This window comes from Rhinatrema bivittatum, chromosome 4 (assembly GCF_901001135.1).
Source record: "Rhinatrema bivittatum chromosome 4, aRhiBiv1.1, whole genome shotgun sequence".
Classification (NCBI taxonomy): Eukaryota; Metazoa; Chordata; class Amphibia; order Gymnophiona; family Rhinatrematidae; genus Rhinatrema; species Rhinatrema bivittatum.
The window spans coordinates 224,318,632-224,341,183 of record NC_042618.1 but is presented as its reverse complement, the minus strand read 5'-3'; the positions used below and the strand labels follow the sequence as shown (position 1 = coordinate 224,341,183).

At 46.0% G+C, this 22,552-nt stretch overlaps 1 protein-coding gene across 1 annotated transcript in view; it reads right to left on the bottom strand.

Annotated features, from left to right (window-relative positions):
* TRIM24 (tripartite motif containing 24) overlaps nt 1-22,552 on the bottom strand; it is a 622,654-nt gene that overhangs the window by 176,116 nt on the left and 423,986 nt on the right. Inside the window, 2 exon segments of the mRNA XM_029599765.1 lie at nt 15,486-15,660; nt 16,135-16,207. Coding sequence (XP_029455625.1) covers nt 15,486-15,660; nt 16,135-16,207 — 248 coding nt within the window.

Genomic DNA, 22,552 nt, shown 5'->3' with positions numbered 1-22,552 from the left:
TTGTCACAATTTCTCTCAGCTTTCGACGGCCGTCGATGCAAACATGGCCTCCGGCTTCAAAAAATGCCCAGCCTGCAACTGCACCATGTCCATAACGGGTCCTCATCTGGAATGTGTTCGGTGCCTTGGACATCATGAAAATGCCAAAAATGTCAAGAAAAGACTCCGAAAGGCAGGAAGCTCAGAGAAGAAAAAATGGTTCAACTTTTTCAAATTCAATCTGTGCCTTCTCCTTCAACTTCCACACAATCTTCACCGGTGGGAGTTACGAAGAAGATTCTTATCAAAAAACGACGTCCGGAGGGTTCCGGCGATGCCTCCTCACCAGCCCCCTCCACTTCATCGACTAGGTCAGTAGCCAAATCCAAACCCAAGCATAAGCATCGACGGCATCGACACAAATCGGCCATTGTACCATCGACTTCCGCCTCCTCGATTCCATCATCGACACCGTCGACATCATCGACATCGATCCCGGATTTGACTGCACTCATTAGGCAGATTGTCACCGATGCTTTAAAGGAACAAATTCCGGCACAACCGCCGATGCCGACACCTATGTCGATGCTGGCCACAGTGCCGATGCTGGAGGTTTCATCGATACCGGCTTCACAGCCGATGCTGACGATCACGTCGATGCTGGCGGTATCGCCGATGCCAGCGATTCCGCTGATGTCCACACCGATATCGGTGACTGCATCGATGACTGAGCCAACGCAAGCGTTGATGTCATCGGAACCATCGGTGCCTACACCTCCTTCGATGTTACCGATTCCTATCTCCATGTTCTCTTTTCTTACATCAAACATGGCATCTACTACACAGTTGATGTCTCTTTATATAATGGCACCGTCAATACCTCCTCTCCATAAACCATCCACATCGATGCACAAGTCATCGGGGAAATTCAAACATTCCATCATAAAACCTCCAAGTGCAGTCCCTGAAACTTCTACTACTGAGGCAGCACTGCATAGCCTCCTCACTAAGAGGTACCATGAGCTGTTGGCTTCCTTACCCTCAAATCCGGTTCAGGAGGAGGATGAAGAAATGTCACCTGATCCACTGCAGGGACCTTCTGGTGTATTACCACCTCCAAAAACTACAGCTGCTCCATACCAAACTCCATCTTATGACACTTGGTCTGATACTGCATCTGAAGCCTCATCAGAGGACTTCCTGTGAGACCCTACGCCACCTCAGTCCAGAAAGCAGTCACCTCCAGAAGACCTCTCTTTTTCATCATTTATACAAGAGATGGCAGATTCCATACCATTTCAGTTACAAGCTGAAAAGGATGAGAGACAACAAACCTTGGAAATATTACAGTTTGTAGATCCCCCTAAGCACAGCCTGGCTATTCCCATCCATGAAGTGCTCTTGCAGCTCCAACAGCGTATCTGGGAGCATCCCTGTACAATTCCTGCAATAAACAAAAGGGTAGAATCTACATATCTCGTACAACCTGCACCAGGATATATGAAAATTATTCCTTACCTGCTAATTTTCGTTCCTGTAGTACCATGGATCATTCCAGACGGTGGGCTATGTCCCCTGTCCAGCAGATGGAGTCAGAACAAAAAACTCTCAGGGGGGTGCCTTATAGCCACGCCTCCCCTGCCTCAGCTTTCAGTAAATAGAATATCCAAGCCAAAACAAAGATTTGTAAACCAGAGGGATCAAGTTATCAAAAAACAGTAAAGCTGCCAACCCAACAGGGGCCCAGAGAATAAATTTGGTAACTAAAAACTGTAAACTGTGTCAAAACTTGTAAACAGAACTGCGTGGAAGAAACAGACCCGCATTATCAGAAATACAGATAAAGAAACAAATTAGAGACAGGTGAGCAGGGATGTCCCCATAGAAAAACTCCCAAAAATGAGGGAGGGTGTCTGGAATGATCCATGGTACTACAGGAACGAAAATTAGCAGGTAAGGAATAATTTTCTTTTCCCTGTACGTACCAGGATCATTCCAGACGGTGGGATGTACCAAAACTTTCCCATCACGGGTGGGCTACGGACAGCCCTGCCCGAATGACCCTGTCTCCCAGTTGTCCGTCCGAGGGCGCCCGGATGTCTAGACGATAATGTCTGGTGAAAGTGTGAAGAGACTTCCAAGTGGCCGCCCTGCAGATTTCCTGGGCGGGCACAAAGGAACTTTCCGCCCAGGAGGTTGCCTGAGCGCGAAGAGAATGCGCCTTGACCACTAATGGCGGTGCCTTACCTGATCCCAGATATGCCGCTAGAATCGCTCCCTTCAGCCAACAAGCAATGGATTGTTTCGAGGCCATGCATCCTTTTCGGGGCCCCGACCAGATGACAAAAAGATGGTCAGAAAGGCGAAATTCATTGGTAACATCCAGATAGTGTATCAGAGAACGCCATACATCTAGCTTGTGTAGATCACCCGAAGAGGGAAAGGATGGAAGTTCCACCGACTGGTTGAGGTGAAACCCTGAAACTACCTTGGGTAGGAAAGAAGGTACCGTACGCAAAGAAGCTCCAGTATAAGTGAATCGGAGGTATGGCTCCCGACATGAGAGAGCTTGCAACTCCGAGATCAGTCGTGCAGAAGTGAGAGCAACAAGAAAAACGGTCTTGAGAGTGATATCTTTGATGGAAGCAGACCGCAAAGGCTCAAAAGGTGAAACACAGAGAGCCTTAAGCACCAAGTTCAAGTTCCATGACAGACATGGAGGACGTATCGGAGGTTTTATATGCTTCACTCCCTTGAGGAATCGCAGAATATCTGGATGGGTAGACAGAAGACCGTCATCCATCCCCTGACGCAAAGCTCCCAGAGCCGCCACCTGAACCCGGAGGGAGTTATAGGCCAGACCCAGATCTAGTCCTGCCTGTAAAAAAGAGAGGATCTGTCCCACCGATGCCTGTGGAGCCTGAATATCTTGGGAGACGCACCACTCCTCGAAGACCTTCCAAACTCGAATGTAGGTCACCGAAGTGGACGACTTGCGTGCCCGTAGCAGGGTGGATATGACGGGTTCCGGATAACCTCGACGTCTCATTTTACGCCTTTCAAAAGCCAAGCCACAAGACAGAAGCGATCTGCCGCTGGAAAAAATATTGGTCCTTGACGGAGAAGTCGGGGAAGATGACCGAGCCGGAGAGGGTCGTCTACCGCTAGATGGAGAAGATCCGCGAACCACGGCCGTCGGGGCCACTCTGGTGCTACTAGAATCACCATACCCTGATGATCTTCTATCCTTCGAATGACCTTTCCCACTAGCGGCCACGGTGGAAATACATACAGAAGACACTGACGTGGCCATGGGAGAACTAGAGCGTCGACTCCTTCTGCTCCATGTTCTCTTCTTCTACTGAAAAAGCAGACGGCCTTGGCATTTCTGGCCGTCGCCATGAGATCTAGGCGGGGAGTTCCCCAGCGCTTGACTATCAGAGACATCGCCTCTTCTGAGAGTTCCCATTCTCCGGGATCCAGACACTGTCGACTGAGGAAGTCCGCCTGTACGTTGTCGACGCCCGCTATATGGGAGGCTGCTAGTCGCAGAAGATGAAGCTCCGCCCACTGCATCAACCTGTCGATTTCCAAGGAAACCAGTCTGCTCCTTGTGCCTCCCTGACAGTTGATGTACGCGACTGTGGTGGCGTTGTCCGATAGTACTCGTACCGCCCTGTGGTGCAACAGGTGTAGAAATCCTTGTAGGGCGAGTCTCACAGCCCTGGCCTCCAATCGATTTATTGGCCAGGTTGATTGGTGCGTCGACCAACGCCCCTGAATCGAGCTGTCCTGACAGACTGCTCCCCAGCCCGAGAGACTGGCGTCCGTGGTCACTACCACCCAAGTTCGGTGACTCCAAGGACACTCCTTGAGCCAAATGCTGAGGATTTAGCCACCAATCGAGACTTAGTCTTGCAGAATCTGGAATCGGTAGAACCGCCTGATAATCCCGGGAGATCGGTTTCCACCGGGACAGCAAAGCCCTCTGAAGAGGTTGCAGGTGAGCAAAAGCCCACGGAACCAAGTCGATGGTGGAGGCCATGGTTCCCAGAACCTGCAGATAGTCCCACGCCGTCGTGACCTCGAGAGTCAAAAACCTGAGGATCTGCTCGCGTAGAGCCTGCGCTCTCTCCGACGTGAGGAACACCATGCCCGCATTCGTGTCGAAGTGCGCTCCTAGAAAATCCAGAGTCTGTGAAGGACGTAGTCTGCTCTTTGAGTAGTTGACAATCCACCCCAGCGAGTGGAGAAACTGAAGTACCCTGTTGACCGCTTGAATCCCCTGCCTTCTGGACTTTGCCCGGATGAGCCAATCGTCCAGGTAAGGATGTACCAGGATCCCTTCCCTTCTGAGAGCAGCCGCCACCACCACCATGATCTTTGTGAAGACCTGAGGGGCCGTGGCCAGCCCGAAGGGTAGAGCCCGGAACTGAAAATGTTGTTCCAAAATCTTGAAGCGAAGGAACCGTTGGTGGTCTCGAAGGATCGGAATATGCAGGTACGCCTCCGTAAGATCAAAGGAGGCTAAAAACTCCCCTGGATGTACCGCAGCTAATACCGAGCGGAGGGTTTCCATGCGGAACCGAGGTACCCTGAGGGAGTTGTTTACGGTCTTGAGGTCCAGAATAGGCCGGAAGGTCCCTTCCTTTTTGGGTACCACAAAGTAGATGGAATAATGGCCCCGACCCAATTCAGAGGCCGGCACGGGAACTATCGCCCCCAAAGCAAGGAGACGAACTAGTGTCTGTCGAACGGCCTGGCGTTTGAGAAGGGACCCGCATGGAGAGAATAGGAACCTGTCTGGTGGAGGTCGGACAAAATCCAATGCGTAACCTTGTCTTAGAATACTTAGAACCCATTGGTCTGAGGTTATGTGGACCCATGCTTCGTAGAAAAGCGTAAGCCGTCCCCCTAGATGGGGAACCGACTTGTGGGTCCCCCTGGCATCATTGGGACGATTTCTGAGAGGTACCCGTTCCGTGTCCGTCCTTACCGGAACAGCGGCCCCGAAAGGACCGGTTCCAAGTATGGGAACGGGAAGAAGGAGCTCGAGGTGGCTGTTGTCTCATGGGCCGGGATTTGCGCTGATTTCGGAACCTATTTCTGCCAGAGCGGGGGCGATCCTCTGGTAGCTTGTGAACCGCATTTTTGTTAAGAGACTTAATAATCTGATCCAGGTCTTCCCCAAAGAGGTACTTACCCTTGAAGGGAAGAGATCCTAGGCGGGTTTTGGAAGAAGCATCAGCTGCCCAATTCCTTAACCAAAGAAGACGGCGTGCCGACACCGCAGCCACCATGGCTCGTGCTTGTACTCTGATAAGATCATAAAAGGCATCTGCTCCATAGGCCACCACGGCCTCTAATCTGTCTGCTTGCTGAGCCTCGGCGTCTGGTAAAGACTGAGACGTAAGAAGCTGTTGGATCCAACGAAGTCCCGCACCCTGAGCCAATGAACTGCACATAGCAGCTCGCATACCCAGAGCCGAAACCTCAAATACCCGTTTGAGGTAAACCTCCAACTTTCGGTCTTGAGTATCCTTCAATGCCGTCCCTCCTGTAACAGGAATGGTCGTATGCTTTGTCACTGCTGAGACTGCAGAATCTACTGCTGGGACACGGAGAAGCTCTAAGAAATCCGTCGGCAGAGGATACAATTTATCCATGGCCCTTCCAACTCTGAGGTTGGATTCTGGAGTATCCCACTCTCTCGCAATCAGCTGTAAGATATTGTGATGAGTGGGGAAGGCTTTTGCCAGAGGGCGAAGTCCCGCTAGCAGGGATCCCCTTTCTTGATACTCGGATCCGGAGTCACTGGATCTGGAGGAGGATCAATGTCCATCTCCTGGAGGATGTGTGGAATGAGTTCATCAAGTTCTCCCACCTGAAAAATGCGGAGAACTCTAGGATCATCCCCCTCGACCTGAGCTGTAAGAGAGGGATCCTCGGCAAGCGGGTCCATAAGAGGATCTCCTCCAGCTGCTGTCTGCGGTGCTGTCAGGACAGAAGGAGATCCTCGGGAAGTCCCCGGAGCTTCCCCTACAGGAGTAACCTGGGGAAGAAAACTCCCCAAGGGAGTAGGCAGGCATGGTATCTTAGATGGAGGAGGCCCCCCTCCACCTAGCAGAGAGTCCCTGCTATGCACAAAAGCCCTGTGCATTAACACAATAAACTCTGGAGAGAAAAATCCCTCTGAGTTTCCAATAGGCTGTCCAAGCGGCTGAATTCCACTAGTAGGAAACGGCAGGGAAGAAGAAAACTGAGCCCCTGTGTCATTTGCCGAAATGCCGGTGCTTGTCTCCTGATTCAAAATGGCCGCTGTTCCCGCGCTCGACGGGAACGGAGCCTGACGCTTTCTGCGCGCTCGGTCCTGAGGTAGCTCGACCTCGTCTGGAGAAGGGCTATCCTCCCCTCCCGAAGAAACGCTGAAACGCTGACTTTCACCGGACAGGGATTCCCCCTGTACCCAGTCTCCTTCAGCCACTGACTGCCGCTGCATTTAGGCGCGAAAACGGAGGCTGCTCGAGCGCGCAGAGTGAAAACAGGCAGCCGAAACAAGAAGGCTGAGGGTCCGGCCCGGTTCTACCCCCAACGACCCGAAGAGACCGTCAGGGAATGGGACTTCCCAACGGCTGGCGGCCCCGGGGAATGTAACTTCGCGGGGCCGCGGGTTAAAATACTTCCTCACGCCACCGGGGAGGGGGGAGGGAAGTGACCGGCACCACCGATATACCCCTCGGACCCTAAAAATAACGAGTCCCTCTGTACCTGAAAATAAGAAGGACTTACCTCCAACCCTGAAGAAGAAAAACCAACGGGAAGAGGTAGAAAGAAGAAAGAGAGACAGTGACAGTCTGTCAGTAAGTCTCAAGAGCCAGAAACCTGGCTAAATTATTCTAAGAGAAATTTAATCTAATAAAACTTTTCCCTAACAAAAACTTGATCCCTCAATCAAATAAAAATTATTTCCACAAAATAGAAAAGCCTAAGGCTAAATGCTGGGGACCTCAGTGTCCCCTGCTCGCATCTGCTGGAGTCAGAACTATACTGAAAGCTGAGGCAGGGGAGGCGTGGCTATAAGGCACCCCCCTGAGAGTTTTTTGTTCTGACTCCATCTGCTGGACAGGGGACATAACCCACCGTCTGGAATGATCCTGGTACGTACAGGGAACAAAAGACTCAACTACCTCACAATTCAGTTGTAGTTGAATCTGCACAAAAGAGGTCTCGTAGAACAAGGACCCATGCATCTATTCCTCCAGGCAAGGATAAAAGGTTCTTGGATCAGATGGGGCGAAAAATATATCAAGGAACAATGCTGAACTCAAAAATTGCAGCATATCACCTCAACATGACCCAACACCAGAGGAATCTCTGGAAACAAATTGAGGACTTGGTACCATCCCTGCCTGCACAACACCAGGAGGCAGTACAAACCATCATTCAAAAGGGATTAGAAACAGGAAAACACGAGGTCAGAGCCGCCTACGAGGCCTTCGAGGCATCTTCGAGAATAGCTGCATCAGGCATTAGTGCCAGGAGATGGGCCTGGCTCAAGGCCTCTGATCTGCGACCAGAGGTCCAAGATAAGCTTGTTGACCTACCCTGCTTGGGAGATAATTTGTTTGGTACCAAGGTACAAGACGCTGTTGCTCAGTTACGAGAGCACTCTGAAATCTTGAAGCAACTATCAGCTCTCCCTCATGACTCTGCAACACATACCAGCCACAGACCTCCACGTAGGGAGATAAAACGTCCATTCTACAGGCCACAGAGGTACTATCCTCCTACATCCAGACCACGGCCTCCTACGTCTCAACAAAGACCTCAGCAAAGGCAACAAAGAACAACTAGGCCCCAACCAGCTCCTCAACAGGACCTGCCTCTGGATTTTGAAAATTTAACCAGGGATCAAAGCCTATACTCCAATCCCCAATCCACCGTACCAGTAGGAGGAAGACTATCCCTATTTTACAACAATTGAACCTCAATAACCTCCGATCAATGGGTCCTTTCAATAATAGATCAGGGATATCGCCTAAATTTCACATCACTCCCTCAAGATCTTCCACCAAGTTCTTCTCATTTCAGCGAAAATCACATACAGCAGTTACAAACAGAATTATCCACCCTTCTGAAAGCCAGTGCTGTGGAACTAGTGCCCCGGCTTCAGCAGGGCAGAGGATTCTATTCCCGGTATTTCCTCATTCCAAAGAAAACCGGAGGCCTACGTCTCATCCTAGATCTCAGAAAGCTCAACAAATTTTAAAAAAAAGAAAAGTTCAGGATGGTCTCTCTAGGAACCATGCATCCGCTTCTTCAAAAAGGAGATTGGCTTTGTTCTCTGGATCTTCAAGATGCTTATGCTCACATCCCAATATTCCCTCCTCATCGCAAGTACCTGCGCTTCACAGTAGGCCATCAGCATTTCCAATACAGAGTGCTGCCATTCAGCCTTGCCTCTGCTCCCAGAGTTTTCACCAAATGTTTGGCAGTCATTGCAGGACACTTGTACAAACAAGGGGTTCATGTTTTCCCTTATCTAGACGACTGGCTCATCAGAAGTCAATCTCAACAAGGAGCTCTAACTTCTCTAAATCACACAATTACTGTTCTTCAACAAATGGGATTCCTAATAAATTATCAAAAATCCCATCTTGTTCTTCTCATCTACTCCAGTTCATAGGAGCAGAATTGGACACCACTCTGGCCAAGGCCTTCCTACCCGAAGATCGAACACAAACTCTATCTCTGTGGGCCAACTCAATTTGCTCAAAGCCACAAGCCACTGCTCATCAATTTCTAACTCTGCTAGGCCACATGGCCTCTACAGTTCATGTTACCCCCATGGCAAGACTAGCCATGAGAATAACTCAATGGACATTGCGATCACAATGGATCCAAGCCATTCAGCCACTTCATTCTCCAATTCAAGTAACCCACCAGTTACGCTCTTCTCTCCTATGGTGGGTGAACAAGGACAATTTGCGAAAGGGTCTACCCTTTCAACGACCAATCCCACAAATAACGTTAACTACAGATGCATCCACCTTGGGTTGGGGAGCTCATATAGACAATCTCCACACCCAGGGTACTTGGACAAAACTCAAAGCAAGGTTTCAAATCAACTTTCTGGAACTTCGAGCTATACGTTATGCGCTGCATGCATTCAAGGACTGCCTTTCACATAAAACTGTTCTGATCCAAACGGACAACATAGTAGCCATGTGGTACATCAACAAACAGGGAGGTACAGGTTCGTATCTCCTTTGTCAAGAAGCTGCACAGATTTGGGGCTGGGCCCTAAGTCACTCAATGTTTCTCCAGGCCACTTATCTGGCAGGCATTCACAATGTAGTGGCGGACAGACTCAGTCGTCAATTCCAACCACACGAGTGGTCCCTAAACCCCTCAGTAGCATCCAGGATTTTTCAGCAGTGGGGACAACCAACAGTAGACCTCTTTGCGTCACATCTCAATCACAAAGTGGACAATTTTTGCTTTCTCCACGCACACAAAAACCATCAAGCCAAGGACGCTTTTGCTCGCCCTTGGAACTCCGGCCTACTATACGCGTATCCTCCAATACCGCTCATAACCAAAACTCTTGTGAAGCTACAAGAAGACAAGGGGTCTTTGATACTCATAGCCCCATATTGGCCTCGACAAGTATGGTTTCCCACACTGCTAGACCTCTTGATCAGAGATCCCATTCGCCTGGGTGTAGCTCCCATTCTCATAACTCAGGATTAGGGTCGGTTGCGCCATCCCAACCTTCAAACCCTATCCCTGACAGCATGGATGTTGAAAGCTTAATTTTGCAACCAATCTTTCAACTAACGTATCTCAAGTGCTTATAGCTTCACGTAAACCTTCCACACAAAAGAATTATTCTTCTAAATGGAAGAGATTCACTTTGTGGTGCAGGCAAAAAAGTATTGATCCTTTCACCTGCCCCACCACTTCTCTACTAGATTACCTGTACCATCTTTCAGACTCTGGTCTCCAGACTTCATCTTTAAGAGTCCATTTAAGTGCAAGCTCAGCTTATCATAACAAGATGGGAGATGCACCTATATCTACACAACCTCTCGTCAGTAGGTTTATGAGAGGTTTAACTCAACTTAAACCACCAATTCGACACCCAGTCACAGAATGGGATTTGAATTTGGTCTTAACAAAACTTATGGGTTCCCCTTTCGAACACATAGATTCCTGTGATCTGAAATTTCTCACATGGAAGACTATCTTCCTCATCGCCATTACCTCAGCTAGAAATGTGAGTGAGCTACAAGCACTTGTCACATACGAACCTTACACGAAGTTCCTACATGACAGGGTGGTACTCCGTACACATCCAAAATTCCTCCCTAAAGGTAGTTACGGAATTCCACTTGAACCAATCCATAGTTTTACCCACATTCTTCCCAAGGCCTCATTCTCACCAAGGAGAACGCGCTTTGCATACATTGGACTGTAAACGTCCTTCTACTTAAACCGCACGGCTATCCACAGAAAATCCAACCAACTTTTTGTTTCTTATGATCCAAACAAACCAGGTAAAGAAGTGGGTAAACATACTCTATCCAACTGGTTAGCAGATTGTATACAGTTTTGCTATGAAAAAGCGGGCCTTCCTCTCCAAGGGCGAGTAAAGGCACACTCAGTAAGGGCAATGTCAACCTCAGTAGCACACTATCGTTCAGTGCCAATCCTCTACATATGCAAAGCAGCAACTTGGAGTTCTCTTCACACCTTTGCAGCTCATTACTGTTTGGACAAACAAGGACGACAAGATTCTACATATGGACAATCTGTCTTAAAAAAATTGTTTCCAGTTTAAACCCAACTCTTTCTACAACCAATCTGCTGTGATCTTCGGCTGTCTCATTTCCAACAACACTCTGAAGTTACCTCAATTCGAAATGATTCAGCCTCTAGTTTGCTAATCACCCATATGTGAGGACTAGCATCCTGCTTGTCCTGGGATAAAGCAAAATTGCTTACCTTGTAATAGGTGTTATCCCAGGACAGCAGGATGTAGTCCTCACAGAACCCACCCGCCACCCCGCGGAGTTGGGTTTCATACCTTTTATTATTTTATTTTTGCTAAAGCTTATTGCTACAATACGAGACTAGAGTGAGACCCCTGTGGCAGAGAATATCATGGCATGCCGGGCATGCTCAGTAGCCTCAGGCTGCCAGTCAAAAGTTTCTAGAAACTTTGACAGAAGTTTTTCCCGCACTAGGGCTCCGTCAGTGACGTCACCCAAATGTGAGGACTACATCCTGCTATCCTGGGATAACACCTGTTACAAGGTAAGCAATTTTGCTTCCTCCAACAACTTGGTCTCATCCTGTCACATCCCTCTAGCTTCTCTTCCATATTCCCCAGTTCCTCCCTCACAGTTTATCCTCTCTCATGCCATCCTCCTTCTCTCAGCCCCCCCCCCCCCCCAGGTTCAACTCCTCTCTGTTAACCCTCACCCTTCACTCCCCCTTCCTTGCCTCCTTGTTCCCCTCCTCCTATCAGGCTCGATCCCTCCCGCTTTCCCCTTTCAACCCCTCCCCTCAATTTTCACCTTATTAAAACTCACCAACCATTTGGCTAACTATTGGAATGGCAGGAGGAAGAGGGGAAAGGTTGCCTTGGGCAATATTCCTTCTAATTTTTGAAAGGCAACATGTGCAAAAACTTTCTTTTGTGCAACTTATCAACTGAGTTCTTGTGCATGCTATGTTTTGCCATGTGCGTGGGGTTCATGACCTGTGTGCACAGGCACAGATTCGAGGGAACAGTGGCATGAAGACGTCTTTTCCTCATTAGCAGTCGGGCAAGAGATTTTTGAGCCTGCTGGCAGTATGTGATTGCAGCTGTGGAGGAGGAAGCAGGCTCACACATTTTCCAGCCCGGCCTGGCAGTCATGTGTCACCAGTGGGGGTATGTTTGTGTATGTGTGGGGGTGTGCAGGCCTTCAATATTTCTGGCTGGGGCTAACAGTGGCAAATATTTCTGGGAAGGAGGCTTAGGGGATTGAAGCAGCAATGGTCATTCTATCTGGCTCCCTGCACCGTGCCTTCCATCTCAGTCACACGTGGCTCTTGGAAAGCATTGGCTTGCTGTACAAATTAGTTGCCCACATGACTTGTGCTTGTATTTTGGGTTTTTTTGCACCTTGGGCATGTACTTGCAACCCCAGCTGATGATTTTATGGTAACACTTGGTGTCATAACCCACAGTTTGGGAACTGCTCATATAACCCCCTTCTTTCTCAAGTCACTAAATTCGCTCCCTACCCGATTTCACATACATTTCAAGTTTCTCTTATTCGTTTACAAATCTATTCACTCTGTAGCTCCTCCTCACTTCTCTTTTCTCTCACTACACTCTCTCTCATAATCTGTGTTTATCAGGTAAGTTGCTTGTCTGTGTGTTTCTCCACCTTGCTGCACTGTAAACCTGGAAGAGACTTCCTGAGTTTGTGTGCCATGCTCCCTCTCTGGCTATATTCAAATCTGGTCTAAAAACTCATCTTTTAGAGCAGGGGTCCCCAACCACCGGTCCGCGGACCGGGACCGGGCCATGGGGGTTTTTTGACGGTCCGCGGCACCGCTCTCCCCAGCTACCGTTCATTGGCTGCCGCTGCTGCGGGGAGGCGGGGCAAGGCTGGAGACCCGCCTCCTCCAACCCCAAAAGGGAGGCGGCACAACCCGAAAAGCAAGAAGATCAGCAGGGCCGTGGTGGAGCTTACGTCACCACGGCCCGAAGAAAACACGTCGAGTCTAATCGTGCAGGTGCTCCTCCTCCTTTCTGCCCATGCGGCCCCGGAAGAAAAATGTTGCCGGAGCCGCACGGGCAGGAAGGAGGAGGAGCATCAGCTGCGTGCAGAAGAGGAGCAGCATGGCCCGAGAAGACCAGGGCCGCTGCAGAGCCCATCCTGCAGCGGCCCATGAAGAGGAGGCCCAGAGGTGAGAGAGAGGCTGAGGGTTTGTAGTGTGTATGTGTGCGTGTATGAGATGAGTTGATTGTGTGTGAGTGAAGACCTGAATGTTTACAGAGACAGCATGTGAGAGCCTCTGTGTGTGTGAGAGAGACAGCATGTGCCAGTGAGAGACTGTGTATGAATGATTGTATGAGAGAGAGCATGTGACAGTCAGAGCCTGTGCTTGAGCAAGGCAGCATGAGGGAGTGAGAGAGAGCCTGTGTGTGTGAGACTCAGACAGCATGTGCCAGTAAGAGACTGTGTGTATGAATGATTGTATGAGAGAGAGCATGTGAGAGTAAGAGCCTGTGTGTGTGAGGGAGAGAGAGAAAGCATGTGAGAATGAGAACCTGACTATGTGTTTGAGGGAAGAAGACAGATGGAGAGAAAAGAAATAGAAAAAAGGCAATATAAAAGGAATTGGCAAAAAAATAAGAAGGGGAAGGTGGGGGGGAAAAAAAGCCTGTGACCAACCGATTAGAAAACTAAGATAAGACAGCAGATGCAAAAAAAAAAAAAATAAAAATTACTTTTTACTGATTGGCACATGCAATCTTTGGGAATGTGCAAGAGTAGCACTTTCTCTATGCGGATCTCACAATGTACGAGATCAGCATGGAGGAACTGGAAGCCCATGGGGCCTGCACAGAGGAGGCAGCAGAATGGGCTTCAGTGCCAGTAGCGGCAATCAGCACCTCCCCAATAGCCACGCGGCAGCAGAGGAATGAGAGAGGCTCTGAGGTTGTGAGGGAGCCAGTGAGAGTGAGAGCATGAGTGTGTATGAGAAAATCCAGGGGAGTAAGAGTGTGTGTGTGTGGGAGGGGTGTGTGTGGAGGGGGAGAGAGTATCTTACAGCCTGAGAGTGTGTCAGTGTCTGTGAGAGCAAGAGGTTATGGTTGGGTATAAGAGCATGAATGTGTATGTATGTGACAGTGTATGTGTGAGAGAGAATGGACATATGAGTATGTGTGAGAGAGAGAGGATAACCTCCTAATCCTCGACAATATCAGGGTGACTAGAAATCAAGCGCTCCCATGTATGGACAGCAGGGGCTTTTTAAAATCCTTATTAGTTTTAATTATTTTGTGTTATTTGATATATGTGCTGTTTTGAAATATTTTATTGGTGTTTGGGAAATTGTAAAAAATGTATATAATTTTAATTAATAGAAATTCTATTTATCAGTAGTTTTAAAGTATTCTTTTATTAGTATGGTTTTACTATTATAACTGATGCTTTATGTTTCTTGATTTTATTTGTTTTATGACGAATGGTGGTTCTGTTTTTCCATTGTTAATACACAGAACCACCATTTTTTCTACTTTGTGCTCCTTTATTTTGTATTGTGTATTTGGTGAGGGTCTGTCTCTGCTCTGTAAGTGTGACCATGATGAGAGATTCTGCTAGCATGCAGTGTCTGTATAGAGATCTATAGCAATCGGGTTTGTTTTGTTTCCTCAGTAGGTGGTGTATTGTTATGCTAGGACCCAGTGTAATATTTACCCTTGCTTATTCACAGGTAGGGTTTTTGTTGTTTGAGTCCTTGGTATTATTACTGTTATGTTACGATGGGATTGCAGTATAGATTTTGAGTGTCTTTTTGTGGGGTTTTGTGTTAGTTCACAATGTGTCTGGCAGTGGAAGGTGTTTGTGCTGCTGTTACTGTGAGGTGACACCAGAATTTGAAAATATCTTTTAGTATGATGAGCTGAAAGGGAAACATCCAAGCTTCATTGTTTGGAGGAATTTCAGTGGCTGCACAGAGTTACAGAACTGGAGGTGCAGGATTTATAAATGTCATAAATAAGTATGCACTAAAATCCAACCCCATCCATAACCCCGCCCCCATATGACCAAAGCCCCGGCCCTGCCCCACCCCGCCCTGCCGGGCCATGGAAAAATGGTCTTGCTTGAAGCTGGTCCCTGATGCAAAAAAGGTTGGGGGCCACTGTTTTAGAGGTTACTTTTAATCCCTAACCATGTTTCCACAATTAACACTCTTCTCATAGACTATTATGTGTCATGTATTTTTCTCTTGACTAGATTATAAACTCCATGGAGCAAAGACTGCCCCTTATGTGTATCTGTACAGTACTGCACGACTAGTAGCACTTTAGAAATGATAAATAGCAATAATAGTTGTAGCAGCAACAGAAAAAACAACAAATATGCTTTTATTGAACTGTCTCCTTGCAACTATTTGATTGCTTATATAGAGTTTAAGATAGGACTTTGAACTCTGTACTTGCTGTTGACATTGTTTTCTAAAGCCAGTACCATAACACTTGCACTGGGTTCTTTTTACAGTAACTCGGTACAAGTACTTTAAGCGTGATCTTACTGCATTCAGATTATCAGAATTCTTGGTAGCTGATTTCACTTATCAATGACAGCCATTATCAAAACTTCTCTCAAGCTGCAAAATTAATACAGATTACAAGTGTATAGATTTAGAATATTAACATTTACATCTGATTCACAGTTTGCAATAGACAACTGTTTCAAAAGAGAATTGTACCTTACATTTCTACGATGATGTTCTTCCCGCCGTGTCTCTTGTTTCACCATAACTACAGGGAAATCAAGAGACTCATTCTCTGTGTTGCTTTCTGGTTTAATCTTGATGGGCTCCAACATAACTACAGGGACTTTGTGTGTAGAATCTGCTCCTCCTAAGGGCCTGCTAGAGGATCCAGAGCTGCAAAAGGCAAAGGCAGGCAACACAAGTAAGAACTATATTTTAATTGATCTACTTTATAAAACTAACTTATGCAAGGTATTTACAAAGAAGCCCTTCATTGCTATTAAACTTACACGCTAAGGCTACTCATTACATACAATTTTCTTTGCTCCCATGAGTGCCCAATTATAGATCTCTTCAACAACCAAAAGCTCAATAAATGTGTTAAAATTACAATCCCTCTTGCATGCAAGGAATGTTCAGCTATTTGCTTTTATTTCTGTTTCATGAAGAATAATGCAGCTGCAGGACATTTTAATATAATTTTAATAGTATGCCTGTTTTTTTTTTTTTTTTTTTACCAAAACTAGTTTCACAACATGGATGAAAGCAAATATCAAATATTATAAGTCTGGAAGAGATCTACTGTGCTATATGTGTGTTTGTAAAATGAAATCGTAGAAGAAAACTTAGTTGAAGTGATCAGCCCACCTTTCCCTGCTTCCTACACTGGATGCACTGGAAGAACGAATTGGGGGATGTACACCAGTCACAGTTATGGCTCCTAAAATGTGAAAATTACATAAAATTAGAAGCAAACATTGCTTGAAAGCTTGTAAAAGCAAGTTTGCTTACTGTAAATGGTGTTTTCCGTAGATAGCAGGATGAATTAGCCTTGCTGTCTGGGATGTCCCCCTGGCAGCCGAAGGTGGAAAACCCTCTCCACAGATACAGAACTTGGCTCTGTGCGTCTGCACGACCGATCCCGCGTGATTACCCGAGTTGCTCAGTTGATAGAAAAGCATGTACGAGCAGCGAAAAGAGAAGAAACACATGCAAAGACAGAATGAATAAAGGGCTATTCAGGGAGAAGGGCAGGATTGCATGGCAAATTCATCCTATCAATGGAAAACACCGTTTATGGTAAGCAAATTTGCTTTTTTTCCTGTCGATAAGCAGGCTGAATTAGCCATGCTGTCTGGGAGTCCCCAGCTAATGGTCACTTGAGCACACCTTTAACTGTATGTCCGTGAAGGTGACCTTTGTCTTTGGCATAGGTTAAGAGGCTTCGTGTGTGAAGAAACCCTTCTCATTGGTGGACAGCTCTACATGCGAGTAGCATAGTGCAATATCGCCTCACCCATCGCTGCATCTGATCTTGCCTGTTGCTGTGAAGGCATGAAGAGACGACCAAGTAGCTGCTTTGTATATGTTGTCCAGAATTGATACATGTCGAAGATGAGCTATAAAGGTCGCTGTGGCACGGAGTTGATGTGTTCTTACTCATCTGGAAGTTTATCCTGATGTGGAGTAGCAGAAATGAATACATTGGAATAACCAGTTCGCTAATCTCCTTTTAGCAACTTGTAAGCCTGGCACATTAGAGTTGAACGAGACAGAGTTGAGAATGATGTTTAGGGGACTGAGTCCTATGTATGTAATAACCCAGAGCTCTTTTACAGTCTAAGGTGTGAAGGATCCTCGCTCTGTCACCTGTGGTTCTGGGAAGAAAGTTGGCAAGGCGATTGTTTGATTTAAGTGAAAGGCTGAGATCACCTTAGGGAGAAAGAGCGGGTGGATGCCTAAGGTGACTTTTTCATGGTAGAACTGCAAATAAGGGGGATAGTGAACTAATGCCTGAAGCTCGCTCACCCGTCTTGCTGAAGTGATGGTCATCAGGAACAATACCTTTCATGTCAAATATTTCATTGTGGCAGAGTGCATTGGCTCGAACGGAGGATGCATGAGTTTTTCTAACACCAGGTTCATATCCCACGGAATCGCCGGTTTGGTAACCGGGAGATGGAGTCTAATAGCACCCTTCATAAAAAGAGACACCAACGGGTGTGTCGAGATTGATTTTCAATGTGTGGAGGAATATTATGCTGCTGTAGCACTGAGATGCACTTTAATGGAAGACACCGATGGATGTGTCCCAAAGTTGGCGCTGGGAACTGGATAAAGGCCCCGCAATGTTAGAAAATTTCTTTATTTAACACTTTTATATACCGACCGTCATGAAAAGATTTCATATCAGATTGGTTTACATGTAAACAAGGGGTAGAACTTAAACATTTATTAACCAGAGGCAAAAGTTACAATTAACAAGGAATTAATAACTTGGGGGCTAGGTTAGCCAGAGGTAAAGGACAGAATAACTGAAACTAGATGAGGCAATGAGACCAAGAAACAGAGGCATAAATATGACGTTTAACGTGGCGGGGAAAATTAATCCAGTAAGCGGAGTCCTGTCCGGTTGACAATCAATGGTTTTGAAAGTTAAGGGAAGGCCTGGAGGAAAAGCCAGGTCTTAAGTTTTTTTCGGAAGGTTCGAGGGCAGGGGTTCTAGTCTAAGGTATGTAGGCATATTGTTCCAAATGGCTGGACCCGCTGTAGAGAATGCTCGTTCTTTGGTGGCTGATAGGCGAGTGGCTTTCATTGGGGGGACTTGCAGGGTACCTTTATACGCTTCTCTGATAGGTCTTGAGGATGAGTATAATTTGAGTGGAATCTGGAGGTCAAGTTGTTGCTGATCGTGAATGGTTTTATGAATTGTGGTAAGAGCCTTGTGCAATATTCTGTATTTTATTGGCAGCCAGTGAAGGTTCCGTAGTATGGGAGTGATGTGTGATCCTCTGTTGGTGTTGGTTAGGATTCTAGCTGCAGCATTTTGGAGCATCTGTAATGGTTTGATGGAGGAGTTAGGGAGCCCAAGAAGGAGAGTGTTGCAGTAATCAATTTTGGAAAAGAGCGTGTTTTGGAGCACAGTCCTGAAATCCTGGAAATGGAGGAGAGGTTTGAGCCTTTTCATAACTTGTAGTCTATAAAAACCATCCTTGGAAATGTTGTTGATGGATTTCTTTAGATTCAGGTGGTTATCGAGGATTACTCCTAGATCCCTTACTTGTGTGATCTGGGTGTTGGGTGTTGTTGGATGGATTAGGGCCGAGTGGTCGGAGGAGATGAGAAGGAGTTCTGTCTTGGTTGCATTAAGAACCAGGTTCAAACTAGTGAGAAGGCGGTTAATAGCTTGCAGGCAGCTTTCCCAGTAGGAGAGAGTTTTAGAGAGGGATTCTGTTATGGGGATCAGAATCTGCACGTCGTCTGCATAGAGGTAGTGGATTAATTTTAGGTTTGTAAGCAACTGACAGAGGGGGAGGAGGTATATATTGAAGAGGGTGGGGGACAGGGATGAGCCTTGAGGTACGCCTAGTGTTGATTTGACATCTGGAGATTCTTTATTATTAATTTTTACTTTAAATCTTAAATTTTTACTTTAAATCTCACATTCTAAATGATTTTCTCTCAGAGGCCAATCCTGACATTTGCGCCATCACAGAGACTTGGTTAAAATCTACTGATTTAGTAATTATTAACCAACTGCCCACACAAACATATGATATTTTCTCGATTCCCAGACATAAAAAAAGAGGAGGCGGACTTCTACTTGCAGCCAAGAAAGGCCTAAAGTTATCCCTACAAAATTCAAGCCTAAGCTCTAATCTAGAATGTGCTTACTTCAAATCCAAAGAGCTACAAATTTGTCTGATCTACGCTCCACCCGGAAATTTGGAAACAGATCTATCTCCCCTCATTGAATACATTACCAAACACATCAACTACGATTCACCTGCATTAATAATGGGAGACTTCAACCTTCATGTAGTCTTGGCCATACGCTCCCCCAACTGCGAAACTTTTTTATTATCGCTTCAAAACATGGGCTTCAAACAGATCATTAACAACCCAACTCATAAAGCAGGCCACACTCTAGACCTGATTTTCATTAACGAAGATATCTCTATTTCATCATCTCCAATAAGTACACCAGTACCCTGGTCGGACCACCATATTATAAACACGTCCCTCAAGATAATTGACACCCTTCCCCCTGCCTTCCCAAAAACCACGGTTCACTTCAGGAAACCATGCTCTTCGGAAATTCTTACTAATTACCTTACCAAAGAATTGCCACAGGTCGACCTCTCAGATGCGAACTCCGCCACCAACTCTTGGTTTTCTATCACCAACAAAGTCGCAGATCAAACCTGCCCCCTAATTACTAAGGTGATTCACAAGGCTCAAGACAACAGAAAACCTTGGTTCACCCCTGAACTGAAGACAATCAAACTACACCTCAGAAATAAAGAACATATCTGGCGTAGAAATCCCTCTCCCAAAACTTTAGCAAGTTACAAATCCACCCTTAATATATACAGGAACACCATTTTCAAAACAAAGAAAGAATTCTTCGTGAAAAAAATTCACCACTTCATCTTCGATTCCAAAGCTCTTTTCTCCTACATCTCTGCCCTCACCAAACCTCTACCACCATCCATCCCAGATGATCTTGGTCTCATCAAAGCCACAGAACTGGCCACCTTCTTCGAAAACAAAATTATCAATCTCACCAAACAGTTTTCTACACCAAACCCACCCATCCCCCATCTGAGTATTCCACCACTTCAACAGACCGCAAGATTAGACTCCTTTGAGACCACCTCTTCTCTCGAAATGGAAAATATTCTGAAAAAACTCAAACCCTCATCCCATCCTCTAGACTCCATCCCTCCCAACCTCCTCATTTCAATACCAAATACTATTGCTAAACCCATTGCTAAAATCATCAATTGCTCGTTAACCCAAGGACTGGTGTCAGATTCTCTAAAACAAGCTATCTTGAAACCGCTCCTAAAAAGACCTAACTTGTCAACATCAGACCCAGCAAACTTCCGCCCCATTGCCAACCTTCCTTTCATCGCCAAGATCATGGAGAAAATAGTTAATAAACAACTCATGGAATTCCTGGAAGAACACGAGATCCTAGCACCTTCACAATATGGCTTTCGCAAATCCCTAAACACGGAATCACTTCTGATCTCGCTTACTGACTCCATCATTGTGAACATGGACAAAAAACAATCTCACCTACTGATTCTTCTGGATCTTTCAGCTGCCTTTGATACGGTCAACCATTCAATTCTACTAGACCGACTCATGGAAATAGGCATCGCAGGATCAGCCTTGGACTGGTTCCGTTCATTCCTAAGCAATAGATCATTCAAGGTAAAAATCAACAATAAACAATCACACCTAATCAGATCCAACTTGGGTGTCCCTCAAGGTTCTGCCCTTTCACCAACCCTCTTCAACATAGACCTGCTTCCTCTCTGTCTCCTCCTCACCAAGCTGAAAATCAAGCATTATATATACGCGGATGATATCCAAATTCTAATCCCTATCAATGAGTCTTTACAAAAATCTCTTACATTCTGGGACATTTGCTTTCAAGAGATCAGCTCATTCCTCTTCAAGCTTAACCTTGTCATCAACAAAGACAAGACTGAATTCCTAATCATTTCTCAAGATGAAAACTTCGTTACCAAGGAGACTACATACCCAAATAATCAATCTCAAGTCGATAGCCACTCTCTACCTATCTTCCCTTCAACGACGCCAGATAACATCAAAAACACCTCTTACGTCAGAGACCTAGGCACCTTCTTGGACAACCAGCTGAACTTAAAAAGGTTTGTCAACAATACGACAAAAGAGTGCTTTTTCAAGTTACAAGTACTTAAAAAGCTTAAACCCCTCTTGTACTTCAATGATTTCCGTTTGGTTCTGCAATCAATCATACTTACCAAAGTAGATTACTGTAACTCGTTGTTGCTTGGGCTCCCAGCTGTCACCATTAAGCCACTTCAGATGCTACAGAACTCAGCCGCCAGGATTTTAACGAATACTAATAAGAGGGATCACATCACACCTATCCTCTACAACCTCCACTGGCTTCCGATTAAATATAGAATCATCTACAAAGTGCTGACCATCATGCACAAAACCCTCCACAAATTTGCTCCAATCGATCTCACCTTCCAGATTCGCCCCAATACCTCCACAAGACCTAAGAGAAGAGCTTACCAAGGTACTCTCTTCGTCCCTCAGGTTAAAACTTCTCTAAGGAACAGGGCCTTTTCTTCCGCAGGTCCCATTCAATGGAACATTCTCCCACCAGACCTCAGAGAGGACCCCTGCCCAATCTCCTTCAAGAAAAAACTAAAAACCTGGTTATTCAACCTAGCCTTTCAAGAAACAGCATCTTAGTTAACACATTCTCTCCTCTTTTCGAAGCATATCTCTGCTAATTCCTCACCTCAAGTTTGGCTTGTTTTATTTCTGCTTTCATATTTCACTTTTCATTTTCTCTAACTCATTTCCCTTGAAGAGACCTCCAGTTACCCTTTGGTCTTATGCTACCTTTTTCTTCCCTTTTTCCTATCACTCTACACTTCATCTCATTTTCTTCAACCTAATTGAATCTAAGCCCAATTTAATGGAATCAATCGCTTATTGTGACTTTTATAGCTATATAATTCAAATTGTTTTTCCAGGTTCTTCCAGGTTAATGTTCATGGTTCTATGTATAGCCTACAGGCAAGTTTACGTTCTTTGTAAACCGGTTTGATTTGTATCTAATGCAAGAAGATCGGTATATAAAAACAATAAATAAATAAATAAATAAAGCTCCTGTTGCTGAGGAAGGAATTGAACCATCTGTGTGCAGATCCTGATAATCCGATTTCTGAAAGCTGATTTAATAGGATGGCATGGTGCACGGTGTCAAAGGCTGCCGAGATATCTAGAAGGACCAGGATGAAAGACAGCCCTTTGTCAAGGCCCATCAGGATGTGGTCAGAAAGTGAGATAAGGAGGGTTTCCGTACTTATGATTTACGGAAACCGTATTGGGATGGGTAGAGGATATCGTGTTTTTCCAGATGATCTGAGAGTTGAGTATTTACCAATTTCTCCATGATTTTTGCCAGAAAAGGTAGGTTAGATATGGGGCGGAAATTGGTGGGTTCGCTCATGTCCAGGTTGGGCTTCTTCAGAAGGGGTTTGAGGGA